Source organism: Gossypium raimondii, chromosome 9 (genome assembly GCF_025698545.1).
Source record: "Gossypium raimondii isolate GPD5lz chromosome 9, ASM2569854v1, whole genome shotgun sequence".
Taxonomy (NCBI): Eukaryota; Viridiplantae; Streptophyta; class Magnoliopsida; order Malvales; family Malvaceae; genus Gossypium; species Gossypium raimondii.
In genome coordinates, this window is record NC_068573.1 from 31,710,958 (window position 1) to 31,722,823 (window position 11,866).

The following is an 11,866-nucleotide window of genomic DNA, read 5'->3' on the forward strand; positions in this document are numbered from 1 at the left end:
TAATCTCGTGGAGATAGGATTATCGGCTTCAATCTGATGTGATCTACTCTACTGTAACTTCAGAGAGATAAGATCCTTTATTTTAATCCGCTCCACTGTAATTTCAGGGAGATAGGATTACTATCTTCAATCTGCTCCGCTGTAATCTTAGAGAGATAAGACCTGAATTTCTTCGGTCTACTCCACTGTAACCTCAGGGAGATAAGACCAGATGCGATCTACTCTACTGTAACCTCAGAGAGATAAGATCCTAAATTTTAAGCCGCTCCACTGTAACTTCAGGGAGATAAGATAGTGTCTTGGATCTGCTCCGCTGTAATCTCAGGGAGATAAGATCTCTGGCTTCAATCTGCTCCACTGTAACCTCAGGGAGATAAGATCTAAAATTCTTCGGTCTATTCCCCGGGGAACACAACCTGTATAATGAACCTAATTATGCCTAATGATTAGGATGACATGATCAAAACGAATCAAATGCTCCTAACTAGACATGTGTGAATGGTGTTCGCATGAATGCAGAATTTTATTTTTCGTGAATGATCTCACTTAGGTTATCATTACTCGAAGTTTATTAAGGCTTTGTCATCGAAGTATTATAACACATTCCTTCTCGACTGGCGTTTTCTGAAGAAACATTTAGCCAGGCTGCCCCCACTGTGAACTTCAAAGTTATATCCACTGGGATGCCAGAATTTATACCATCACTTTCTCACTGTAATCTAAGGGTAAAAATATGCGGCTTTTCCTCAATCTTCTCCTTCACTATTTGAGGATACATGATGTGAAAAATTTTTTGGTCCTTTATACCATTCTAATAATGTCGTACCAAATGCTCATAAAAAATTCCTTCTCCAAGGAGACTTCTTCCTATTGCCTGGTGATCATTGCTTACTTGTTTATTCAAGCTTTTTGTTAACGCTACATCCTGTCATTTTGTTCAATCAATGTGCTTGACAACATAATCCAAGGAGAAAGTCTAAATTTAGACTCTTCCTTCTCAAATTTTCAACTCCTAAATTTGGTGTTCTAAACAATTGTCTTGTCTCGGGTTCCTATATTATTTAGAAACTTTTCAGAGTAATATGCAAAACTTCCTTTGTGAAAGTTTTATTAGTCCATACAACATGTTTGTAAAAAGGTCATAACAATGGATAAGAATAAAGGTGGTTCTGATCATAAATCAAAAAGAAATAAAACATCGAAGATGGTGAAAGAAAGATAACAAAGAAGTGGATTGAGAATGTGTATCTTAGCAAAAAGAAAAACGTATTTTCAAGAATATACATATAAATAGAATAAGAACTAGGTGCCCCAGTTATCGCAGCTTGAATTTCTCTGTACAAACTTTCTGAAGACCATTCGGAGTTTGACATGTGTTTAGGAGATCTGCAATACTCTGTCAATGCTCCAAGACGTCGCATATCATTTCTTGTTGGTTCGGGTAAAGCAAGATCTTCACATGCCCCTGATCAGAATTTGATCTGCTCACATCACCTTATGCCCCAACTCGATCAATACTTGAGCCACCCTTTCCGGGTTTTCGACTTAAGCCCCCTTTGGCCTCAAGGTGCCCTTCGCGGGTTTTCACCTTGGCCTCTCCAATGTTTTTTTTTTTGGGAAGCAAAGCGCCCTTTTCGGGTTTTCACTTTGGTTCTCTTTCCTTTCAAGTGAAATATTTCTTGACGGAGTCTGCGTTTACAGGGTTTGGCAAACTTTTGCCATCCATCTCACATAGGATTAAAGCCCCACCGGAAAATGCCTTCTTTACAACATAGGGACCTTCCCAATTTGGCATCCATTTTCCTCTCGAATCCTTTTGCATGGGGAGAATCTTTTTAGCACCAAGTCTCCTTCACGAAACTTTCTGGGCGGACCTTTTATTATAGGCTCGCATCATTCGCTTCGTACATTTGCCCATGACGAATAGCTCTAAGCCTCTTTTCCTCTATTAGGTTCAACTGATCGCATCGAGATTGGACCCAATCGGCTTCGTCTAAATGTAGTTCAGATAGTACCCGTAGAGAGGGGATTTCAACTTCAATGGGTAATACCGCCTCCATTCCATATACCAGAGAAAAAGGTGTTGCTCCGGTAGAAGTTCTAACAGATGTTCGATAGGCGAGGAGAGCAAATGATAACTTCTCATGCCAATCCTTGTAAGTTTCAGTCATTTTCCCCACGATCCTTTTGATGTTCTTATTAGCCGCCTCCACTACACCATTCATTTTTGGACGATACGGGGATGAGTTATGATGTTTGATTTTAAATTGGCTGCAAACCTCAGCTATTGTGCTATTATTCAAATTTAACGCATTGTCGGATATAATTTTCTCAGGCATTCCATATCGACAAATAATCTCCTTCTTCAAGAATTTGCTAACTGCTGACTTTGTGACATTTGCGTATGAAGCAGCCTCTACCCATTTGGTAAAGTAATCAATGACCACAAAGATGAAGCGATGCCCATTAGAAGCCTTTGGTGATATTGGCCCAATGACATCCATACCCCACATGGAAAACGGCCAAGGAGAGGTCATGACGTGAAGAGGTGAAGGAGGCGCATGTATTTTGTCTCCGTAAATTTGACATTTGTGGCATTTCTTGGCGTAATCTATGCAATCTCCTTCCAGGGTGGGCCAATAGTACCCAAATCTCATGATTTGTCTGGCCATCATAAAACCATTGGCGTGCGTCCCACAAATACCCTCATGTACTTCCTCCAATATTTTCTTGGCTTCCACGGCATCCACACATCTTAACAATACTTGATCCTTCCTTCTTTGTATAACACTTCCCATCTAGGACATATTCGATGGCTATTCTTCTCGAGTTCTTTTGTCATTCTCTGTCGCTGATTGGGGTACTCCCGATCCTTCACGCATCGTAGGATATTCGATACCAAGGACAATCATCTTTTCCCCTCTTCAATATTGCAAGAATGAGTGGGTCTCATAGATACTCATCCGAATAGGCCTCATTGCCTCGAGTCTATTCACGAATCATCGAAGCTAGAGTAGCTAATGCGTCGACCATCCTGGTTTTCTCTCATGGAGATAATGAAGGTGATATCATCAAACTCACCACCAATTCGAGAACTAGTTTTCTATAATCAATTAGCTTAGGGTCCCTAGTTTCCCATTTCCTTTTAGTTGGTATATCACCAATGCGTAATCCCCATATACTCTTATCACTTTGATGTTTCGCTCAATGGTCGCACGAATGCCCATAATACATGCTTCATATTCGCCATATTATTAGTACAATCAAGTCCAACTTGCTAGCAACAGGATAATGATCTCCATTTGGGGATATCAAGATTGCCCCAATTCCATTACCCGTAACATTCGAAGCTCCATCAAAATTTAACCTCCATACGCTACCCATTCGAGGCTTCTCTTTAGTGTTCGCCACATACTTCAAGTCCTCATTTGGAAAATCGAAGTTCAAAGACTCATAGTCTTCCAAGGCTCTACTAGCTAAGAAGTCAGCTATCGCACTTCCCTTTATGGCCTTCTGACTTACATATACTATGTCAAATTCCGAGAGCAGGATCTGCCATATAGCCATTCTCCCGTTTAAAGCAGTAGATTCCATCATATACTTTAAAGGATCCAACTTTGAAATCAGCCAACTCGTATGATACAACATATACTGCCTTAGTCTTCGGGTTGCCCAGATTAAAGCACAACACAACTTCTCAATTGATGAATATCTCATTTCGCAATCAGTAAATTTCTTGCTGAGGTAGTATATTGCCTTTTCTTTCTTTCCCGTCTCATCATGTTGGCCTAATACGCATCCCATGGAATTCTCCAACACTGTTAGATATAATATCAATGGCCTATCTGGACTTGGTGGCGATAAGACTGGAGTATTAACTAAGTACTGCTTTATCTTATCGAAAGCTCTCTGGCATTCTTCATCCCATTCACCCGGATTATGCTTCTTTAAGAGACGGAATACTGGATCACATTTCTCCGTCAGTTGTGAGATGAATCGAGCAATGTAATTCAATCTCCTAGAAACCTCGAACTTCCTTCTGCGGCGCGGGAGGTAAATCTCAGACATTTTTACTTTGTCTGGGTCAACCTCAATCCCTTTTTTGCTAACTATGAAGCCTAATAACTTCCCTGATCTGGCTCCAAATGTGCATTTTACCGGGTTAAGCTTGAGCTGAAATTTTCTCAACCTCAAAAATAACTTTTTCAAGACTTGAACATGCTCTTCTTCCGTTCTAGACTTCGCAATCATATCATCCACATAGACTTCGATCTCCTTGTGCATCATGTCGTGAAACAAAGTCACCATAGCTCTTTGATATGTTGCTCCCGCATTTTTCAATCCGAAGGGCATTACCTTGTAACAAAATGTTCCCCATAAGGTAATGAATGTGGTTTTCCCTATGTCTTCAGGATGCATCTTTATTTGATTGTACCCAGAGAAGCCATCCATGAAAGAAAACAATGAATAGCCCGCCGTGTTATCTACCAAGGTATCAATGTGAGGCAGTGGAAAATTATCTTTTGGACTCGCCTTGTTCAAATCCCTATAATCCACACACATTCGTACCTTTCCATCTTTTTTAGGAACAGGGACGATGTTTGCTACCCAATCCGAATACTTGACCTCTTGTAAGAATCCGACGTCGAATTACCTTTTGACTTCTTCTTTTATTTTCAACACAATATCAGGTCTCATTCTCCTGAGCTTCTGTTGAACGGGTTTACAATCTTCTTTTATGGGCAGACGATGTACCACAATGTTAGTGCTTAGCCTGGGCATATCTTGGTACGACCACGCGAAAACATCTTTGAACTTTCGGAGCAAATTAATGAGGTCTTGTTTTGTCTTTGCAGTGATTTCAGTACCAATTTTCACCTCCTTTCCATCCTCTAGGCTCACGATTTCTAATAATTCCCCATGAGGTAGGATCTGTTTATCCTCTTCTTCCACCATTCTTAGCAAGTCCGGAGACACACCATAATCTTCGTCATTTCCAAAGTCGTGAGATCCCTCCAAACACATTTCTTGCTCAAAAATAGGCTCCGTGTTTGAAGCAGCATCACTCATGTCGTTGATATCTGAAGACCTATGAAGGCATATCAAAGAATATACCAAGAATATATAAATTTATGAATGAATATTTGTGCAAAAGAGTTACAAATAAAAGAATTATTTGTAAGACAATTAATCAAATGGAAAATATTTATTTATATGTAAAGGAAAAAAAAGTGACTGATCGAGATGAATGTAGATATGTATTTCATTAAAATGATGATATTTAGGCCCAAAGCCTATTTCACAAAAGATTTCATATCGTTCCTAGGCCAAAACAACAGGAATGTTTGGAGCATTACTCTGAATAAGCCCTAAATACTACAGGGATTTCTTCAGCAGTCCAATTGTTTAGCTCGTTCTCCTACTCATAAGGGCGGATCTCCAACAAGGTCCTTTTTTTTACTGCTTCCACAGTGTTGATATGAACATTTTCCAGCATTCCTTCAATACCTTTGCTACCGGACACTCCGCACTCAGAATGAATCAATCCTCCCGACACAAAGGATGTGGATATATGGGGAAAGGTTAAAGGCTCCCACTTAGCTTCATATCCGCTCAAACGTGCCCTTCTTTTCTCTTGTCTCTTCTCTATTTCTTTCTTTTTCTGCTTCATGTCTGGCTTGTATCCTAAGCCAAAACTATCGAACTTTTCCTTCAACATTGGGGCTTCAATCCTTCCCTGAAGATATTTTCCCAGTCCTTTCCCTGGTACGGCTCATCTTCCTACCATCAATCGCAACCCCATTTCGGTGGTCCTGGATATTTTCGGTATTAGAATTCTGCTTCCCTCCGCAATAAACATCGCGTTCACAAATTCTAATGACCGAAAAGAACATTCCAGTGCATCATCGTTGATGTCCACATAAGGTGTATCACTGGTCATCATTGCGATAATATCTTCCTCTGCATCTATTGTTCCAACCGACCCTCCGATACCAACTTCACCTTCTGATGTAATGATGAAGGTACTGCCCCCGATGAGTGTATCCACGGTCTTCCCAATAAACAGTTGTAGGAAGGCCTAATATCCATTACCAAGGAGTCCACATCATAAGTGATAGGACCAATCCTTAACGGTACCTCAATTCTCCCCATAACCTTCTTTTCTGTTCCGTCAAATGCCCTTACTATACTCTGACATGCTTTCATGTGCGAACTGTCCACCGGTAATCGACCAAGAGTGGATAGAGGTAATACATTCAGTGCAGATCCATTATCAACCAGGGCTCCCGGGAGTGTGTATCCTTTGCATCGGACAGTAACGTGCAGGGCTTTAGTAGAACCCCTTCCTCCGGATGGTATTTCGTCATCATTGAAGAAGATAAAATTGTCAGCGCCTATGTTGTTGATCAACCGATCTAGCTTGTTTACCGATATATCGTCGGCCACATATGTTTCGTTTAGTACCTTCAGAAGCGCATTCCGATGTATTTCTGAGCTTAGAAGTAAAGCTAATACAGAAATGCGGGCTGACTGTTTGTGCAGTTGCTCCACAACACTGTATTCACTGTGCTTCAGAAACTTCAAAAACTCTTTTGCCTCCTCTTCTTTTATTGGTTCATTAACCAATGGCTCAACTCCTGCTGCTTTTCCTTTCCTCTGTTCTTTCTTCCAATTCTCTTCCCTGGACGACTCTGCTTGAGTGTCATATCGTTTCCTATTGCGTGTGTAAGAACCTATTTCCTGGCTTTCTTCCGCTTCTTTTCCCAAGATGGTCACATTGCACCCATAATTCCACGGCACCATTTTGCTATCCTTATACAAGAAATTTGATGGTTTTTGAATTACAACTTTCGGTGTTACCTGAGCCCTAGTTTCATTACCCTTAGGGCGTGAGATAACGACCACAGGATGATTTATTTTCGGAGTTCCTGTTCCTGACTCTGTCGCGCATATGCTCCTCCTTTCTTCCGCCTCTTCATAAAACGTCATCTCCTTGTTATCCATCATGCTTTGAACCAAAGCCCTGAATCCTTCACATTCTTGGATTTCGTGCCTGCTTTTATGGTGGAATTCACAATAATTTCCCACTGCACTCTTCCTCAAAATTTGAAATAACTAACCCTCTCTTTGCCATCTCTTTCCAGACCCGTTTCAACGGAGTTTTTACTTCAGCAATGTCAGACTTGACTTCTCCTCTCGTACATTCGCTCACCATATTCACCCCCTTATCAGCGTGATTAGGTAACGGATTTTCTGCGTTAGGTGAGTCGTCAAGTTTAACAATACCTAATTTGATAAGTCCTTCCACTACCTTCTTGAAAGCTGTACAATTTTCTATTGAGTGCCCTGAAATTCCCACGTGATAATCACATTGTGCATTCGTGTCATACCATTTTGGATACGGGGGTTGTAGAGGACTCAAGTAACGAGGGGCGACAACATGTGCATTGAATAAAGTCTGATACAATTCCTTGTATGACATTGGGATTGGCGTGAATTGGGGCTTTTCAGTAGTTTGCCTAGCTCTCGACTCTTGTCTTGACGATCCCGGTTGATTAGCAACCACTTTCTTTGGTTGATTCACAGTAATTGACCTACCGTAGGCATTCACATTATTCACTTCGTTTTCTCTTTTCCTCGGGGCTGCCCTTCTATTATTCTCCCCTCCATCTATTCTTCCACTTTTAATGGCATGCTCAATCATTTCACCATTCATGATTATATCCGAGAAATTCTTTGAAGCACTTCCCAACATGTGAGTAATGAATGGGGCCTTCAATGTATTAATAAAAAACGTCGTCATCTCTTTTTCTAAAAGCGGTGGTTGTACCTGAACCGCCACCTCTCTCCACCTCTACGCGTACTGTCTAAAGCTTTCGTTCGATTTTTTTTCTAAATTCTGCAGAGTTATCCTGTCAGGCATCATTTCTGAGACATGATCGTATTGTCTCATGAAAGCCTGTGCCAAATCCTTCCAAGTAGCGATTTTTGTTCTGCTCAGCTGATTATACCACTTTGACACCGCTCCTGTAAGACTTTCCTGAAAGCAATGTATTAATAATTGATCATTATTAATATACCCCGTCATTCTTCTACAAAACATAGTAATATGGGCTCCTGGGCAACTGGTCCTATTATATTTCTCAAATTCCGGCATTTTAAATTTGTAAGGTAGCACCAAGTCCGGAACCAAGCTCAGGTCTTTTGCGTCTATCCCATGATAGCTTTCAATGCTTTCTATTGCCCTAAACTTCTCTTCGATCCATTTCCATTTCTCCTCAAGTTGTTTTGGAAGTTCCTCCTTCGCCTTGTCCCTTTCAGCCATCTCATCAAGATCTGGGATAGCAATATTATTCGGGCTATCTCCAGGATTAGAGCCCGCTCCGTGTTGAAAATTCATTGGTATTGAAGCATCGCATTGGAATTGCTGAGGCCTAACCGACACAGAGGGTCTTCGTGGATGCAGCTCAGTCTGCACCTGCGCGTGCGGAGGCGCGAAACCTGGAGGATAAAGTACTTCGCTATTGTTTTCTTCCTCATTAATAATCACAGGTCCTTTCCCCTTATCTACTCCCTTCAGTAATTGTGTCATCTTAGTTATCAGATCATTTTGAGACTCCTGCATCTTTTGTTCTATGTCATGCTGAATCTTTTCTATCTGCTCCTTCATTTGCGCCTGCAACTGGTCTTGCATTTCCTTTTGAAGTCGCTCTAGCTTTTCCAGCCTTTGGTCCATAATTTTTGACTTAGCTCGAGTGCCGTAACTTTGTCAGTTTTCCAGGTTAACTGAAATAATTTTATTCGATTAGGGTTCTTTAATGGTCATTAATGCATATGATGTGATGCAATGCATGAAAAGAATGCAAAAAGAGGCACTGATTCTAATTCAACTTCATTAGAAAACTTTACTAGAAAAGAATTTTCTTTACATAAAACAGATTACATTTATGGCTTTGCTCTTACACTCAAAGCCTTAACCTTTCTAAGAAGCCAAGCTAATTCACAGCCCCGGTCTGACTCCGACTCGTACTTCAAACTTAATAAATCAGCCTGAACTGCTAGGGTCTGCAAATGATCAGCTACTTCGCGTACTTGAGCCACCGCTTCGCCCATAATATAATCTCTTTCTCTGATCTGATCTTGAGATTGATGAAATTGCCCTTGCCACTGCTCATTACTTTTTTCCAGAAGCTCTATTCGGAGTTCACTATTTTGCAATGCATCCTCGAGCTCTCCTACTTGTCTTTTTAATCCTTCAATTTTGTCTAAGCTTGCCTTTAATTCAACCGTAGAATTACGACTACGGTATTGGTAAAGTGATCTTTCTAGTTCTGTTACTCGAACTTTCAACTTCGTCTTCTCATTTTGGCAGACTAGTAGACTCTCTCCCAAAGTAACTTCTCGAGTTCGAGTATCCTAAAATTTCTTTTCCCACTGATTAGCTTTCGTTTTTTCCTCCTGAATTTCCTGTCGCCATTGTTCTGGCGTTTTACCCAAGCCAGCAGTTCTTATAGACCTACGCAGCTTCTTGTAGTCCGTCTTCAGGCTGTCTAAATCTTCTTCTGCTTTGTTCTTTCCCTTTCTCAATTTGTCGGCCTCCAGTCTTTGAATGTCCACATCCAGCCCTAACTGTAGTTTTTCTTCCTCTAGTTGCTCTATCTTCTTCCCTAGCTCTAAACTCCTCTTTTCAAATTCTTGTTTGATGATTTCTATCTCTGAGGGCAATATTTGTAGGTGCTCCTCTAAAGATCGAGCAGTTTCTGGATTTGATGCTGGGATACTATCGTTGACCCTTTGATCACGCCACTGACTATACTCGGGGGTCATCACCGGTCCCACAGTTAATATTTTCATTCGGCGAGTCTGGTTCTAGGCATTAGACATTTCTCGAACCCTTTTCTTGTAATTGTCCTCCTTATAGGAAAATTCATAATGGGCCAACCCTTGTGTTGCTGGTATGAATTGTCGTTATCTAAACTGTCTTGATACTAGCAGAGGAGCATATCCGATAGCTCCCCATATTCTGAGCAGAGGAACCCAGTCAAAATCTCCACACCGATATAAAATCTCATCAGGAATTAACCAAGGAGCCCTCCACTCAACTTCTTCATCTTGGAGATTCTGGAGTATCGCCATCCACTTTTCTTCTGAAACGTCATCTCGCCTTGGCGTGGTCGCCAATTCTTCTAGAGGAGAGTAGCTATCAGAGAATACCCGATAAGAGATCTTCTCTGCTTTCCAGAAGTGGCTATGAAACCATGCTAGTAAGAGCTGGGCACATCCAATGAACCTTCCCTCTCCAGCTCTCCGGTATGCGTTCAAAGATCTGAAAGTTTCAGCCAGTATTGCCGGAACGGGAGTAACCCCTTTACCAAGCCGCTCAAACAGATCAGAAACGGCCTCGTCTATATGTCCTAATGCTTTAGGGAAGACCACTAGTCCGTAGATACCTAAAGAGAAGACATCGACCCTTTTCTTCACATCAGGATGTACCAGCACCAAATTTCGCAAGCTTTTCTAAGGAACGCATTTACTATCACCTTTCTGCTGGATTCGGGCAGCAACCCACTGCTCACTCATCCCAGTAATGTTCATTAGTTTCTTTAATAACGGAAGGGCCCCAGCAGCTCTAGAATAAGCCTTGTCGACTTGAATCTTTGGGCACCGAAGCAAGGTCGTATACTCCTCCACAGTAGGCGCCAAGTCCACTTTTCCGAAAGTGAAACAACCATAGGCGGGATTCCAAAATTGAGCAAGGGCTCGAAATAAGTACTTGTCCACTTTGACACTGAGCAGATAAGGCAGGTCACCGTAGTTGCAATAGAATAGCTACTTGGTCTCGACATCCCATTGATCCCAGACTTCTTTCATTTCTCGAAGGTCATTCTGGATTACACTGATACGAGCGAAATCCCACAATTCTGACATGTGTCCCGTGGTAAGACTATTTCCTTTCTCTCGTTGTGTCGTCTCAGCCCATATTCGCACAGCCGCATTATCTTCTACTTTATCAAGAAACCCCTTTTCCATGATAAGCTTTCTATCTAGATACTGAACGTGAATCGACACCTCTTTTAAAATGAAATGTCATGCAATCACAAACAAACAAATCAGTATTAAACACAGAACAATATCTAGAGTAAATGATGATAAATAAAGCATCCATTTGGGTAAGAGCTAAGGTTTGGCGGAGTTCCATCTAGGTGGGTTCCTATGGCTCACTACATGTGGTTCGGTTCTAAAGTAAGGGTACCTGAACTAGCAGATTCCTCAATCCTCACCCATTATAGGCTCATACGGACTGAGTTCAGTTCAGGGGAATACATTTCCCTATGGCCATGCGGAGATGAAAATCTCACGAAGACATAGGTACGGATGTATCCCGGAAGTGATTCACTATCCCATGCGGAGGTGAAAACCTCACGAAGGCGTAGCTTCTCACTCCCACTTAAAAGGTGTGACCAACGGTCATGCAATGCAATGTGCAGAAATATACATCTAAACGCAGTAATTATAAACAAGATGATAAAGACTGAAATAAAGACGAATGAAATGCAACACAAGGATTGTATCAAGTTTTCAATCTTTGACAAAAAGACAAAGTAATCAACAAATGGCTCGACTCTCTTATTTTTTCTCCCCAGTGGAGTCGCCAAGCTGTTGACACCATTTTTTTGATGAAAAACGGAGTCAACTTGGATTTTGAAAAATGAAACGGGAGTCGCCACCAATCCTTTTTCATGAGGTGTGATTGGATCACCTCGAAGAGTGGCTGTTTTTAATAAATGGTTTGATTTTATTAAAACAACAAGTTTAGTCCACGAAATTCAGAAAAACAGGTTTGGGAGTCGGTTACGCACGAGGA

General features: G+C 41.3%; 1 protein-coding gene across 1 annotated transcript; it reads right to left on the bottom strand.

The window, feature by feature from the left end:
- Nucleotides 1–4,650: 4,650 nt before the first annotated feature.
- On the bottom strand, nt 4,651–7,804 carry LOC128032588 (uncharacterized). Its single transcript, XM_052621223.1, has 4 exons — nt 7,122–7,804; nt 6,139–7,054; nt 5,883–6,079; nt 4,651–5,089 (listed from the first exon to the last, which is right to left on the bottom strand). The coding sequence occupies exons 1-4, from the start codon at nt 7,802–7,804 to the stop codon at nt 4,651–4,653; spliced, it is 2,235 nt and encodes a 744-aa protein (XP_052477183.1).
- Nucleotides 7,805–11,866: the final 4,062 nt, after the last annotated feature.

Excerpts from the sequence above, each read along its gene's own strand:
- LOC128032588 (XM_052621223.1), bottom strand. The coding sequence starts at position 7,804 with ATGACGACGTTTTTTATTAATACATTGAAGGCCCCATTCATTACTCAC. Across the intron at positions 7,055-7,121 it reads AAAGAGATGGCAAAGAGAGG|GCACGAAATCCAAGAATGTG; the intron begins GTTAGTTATTTC and ends CCATAAAAGCAG. Across the intron at positions 5,090-5,882 it reads GCACTGGAATGTTCTTTTCG|GTCTTCAGATATCAACGACA; the intron begins GTCATTAGAATT and ends ATGCCTTCATAG.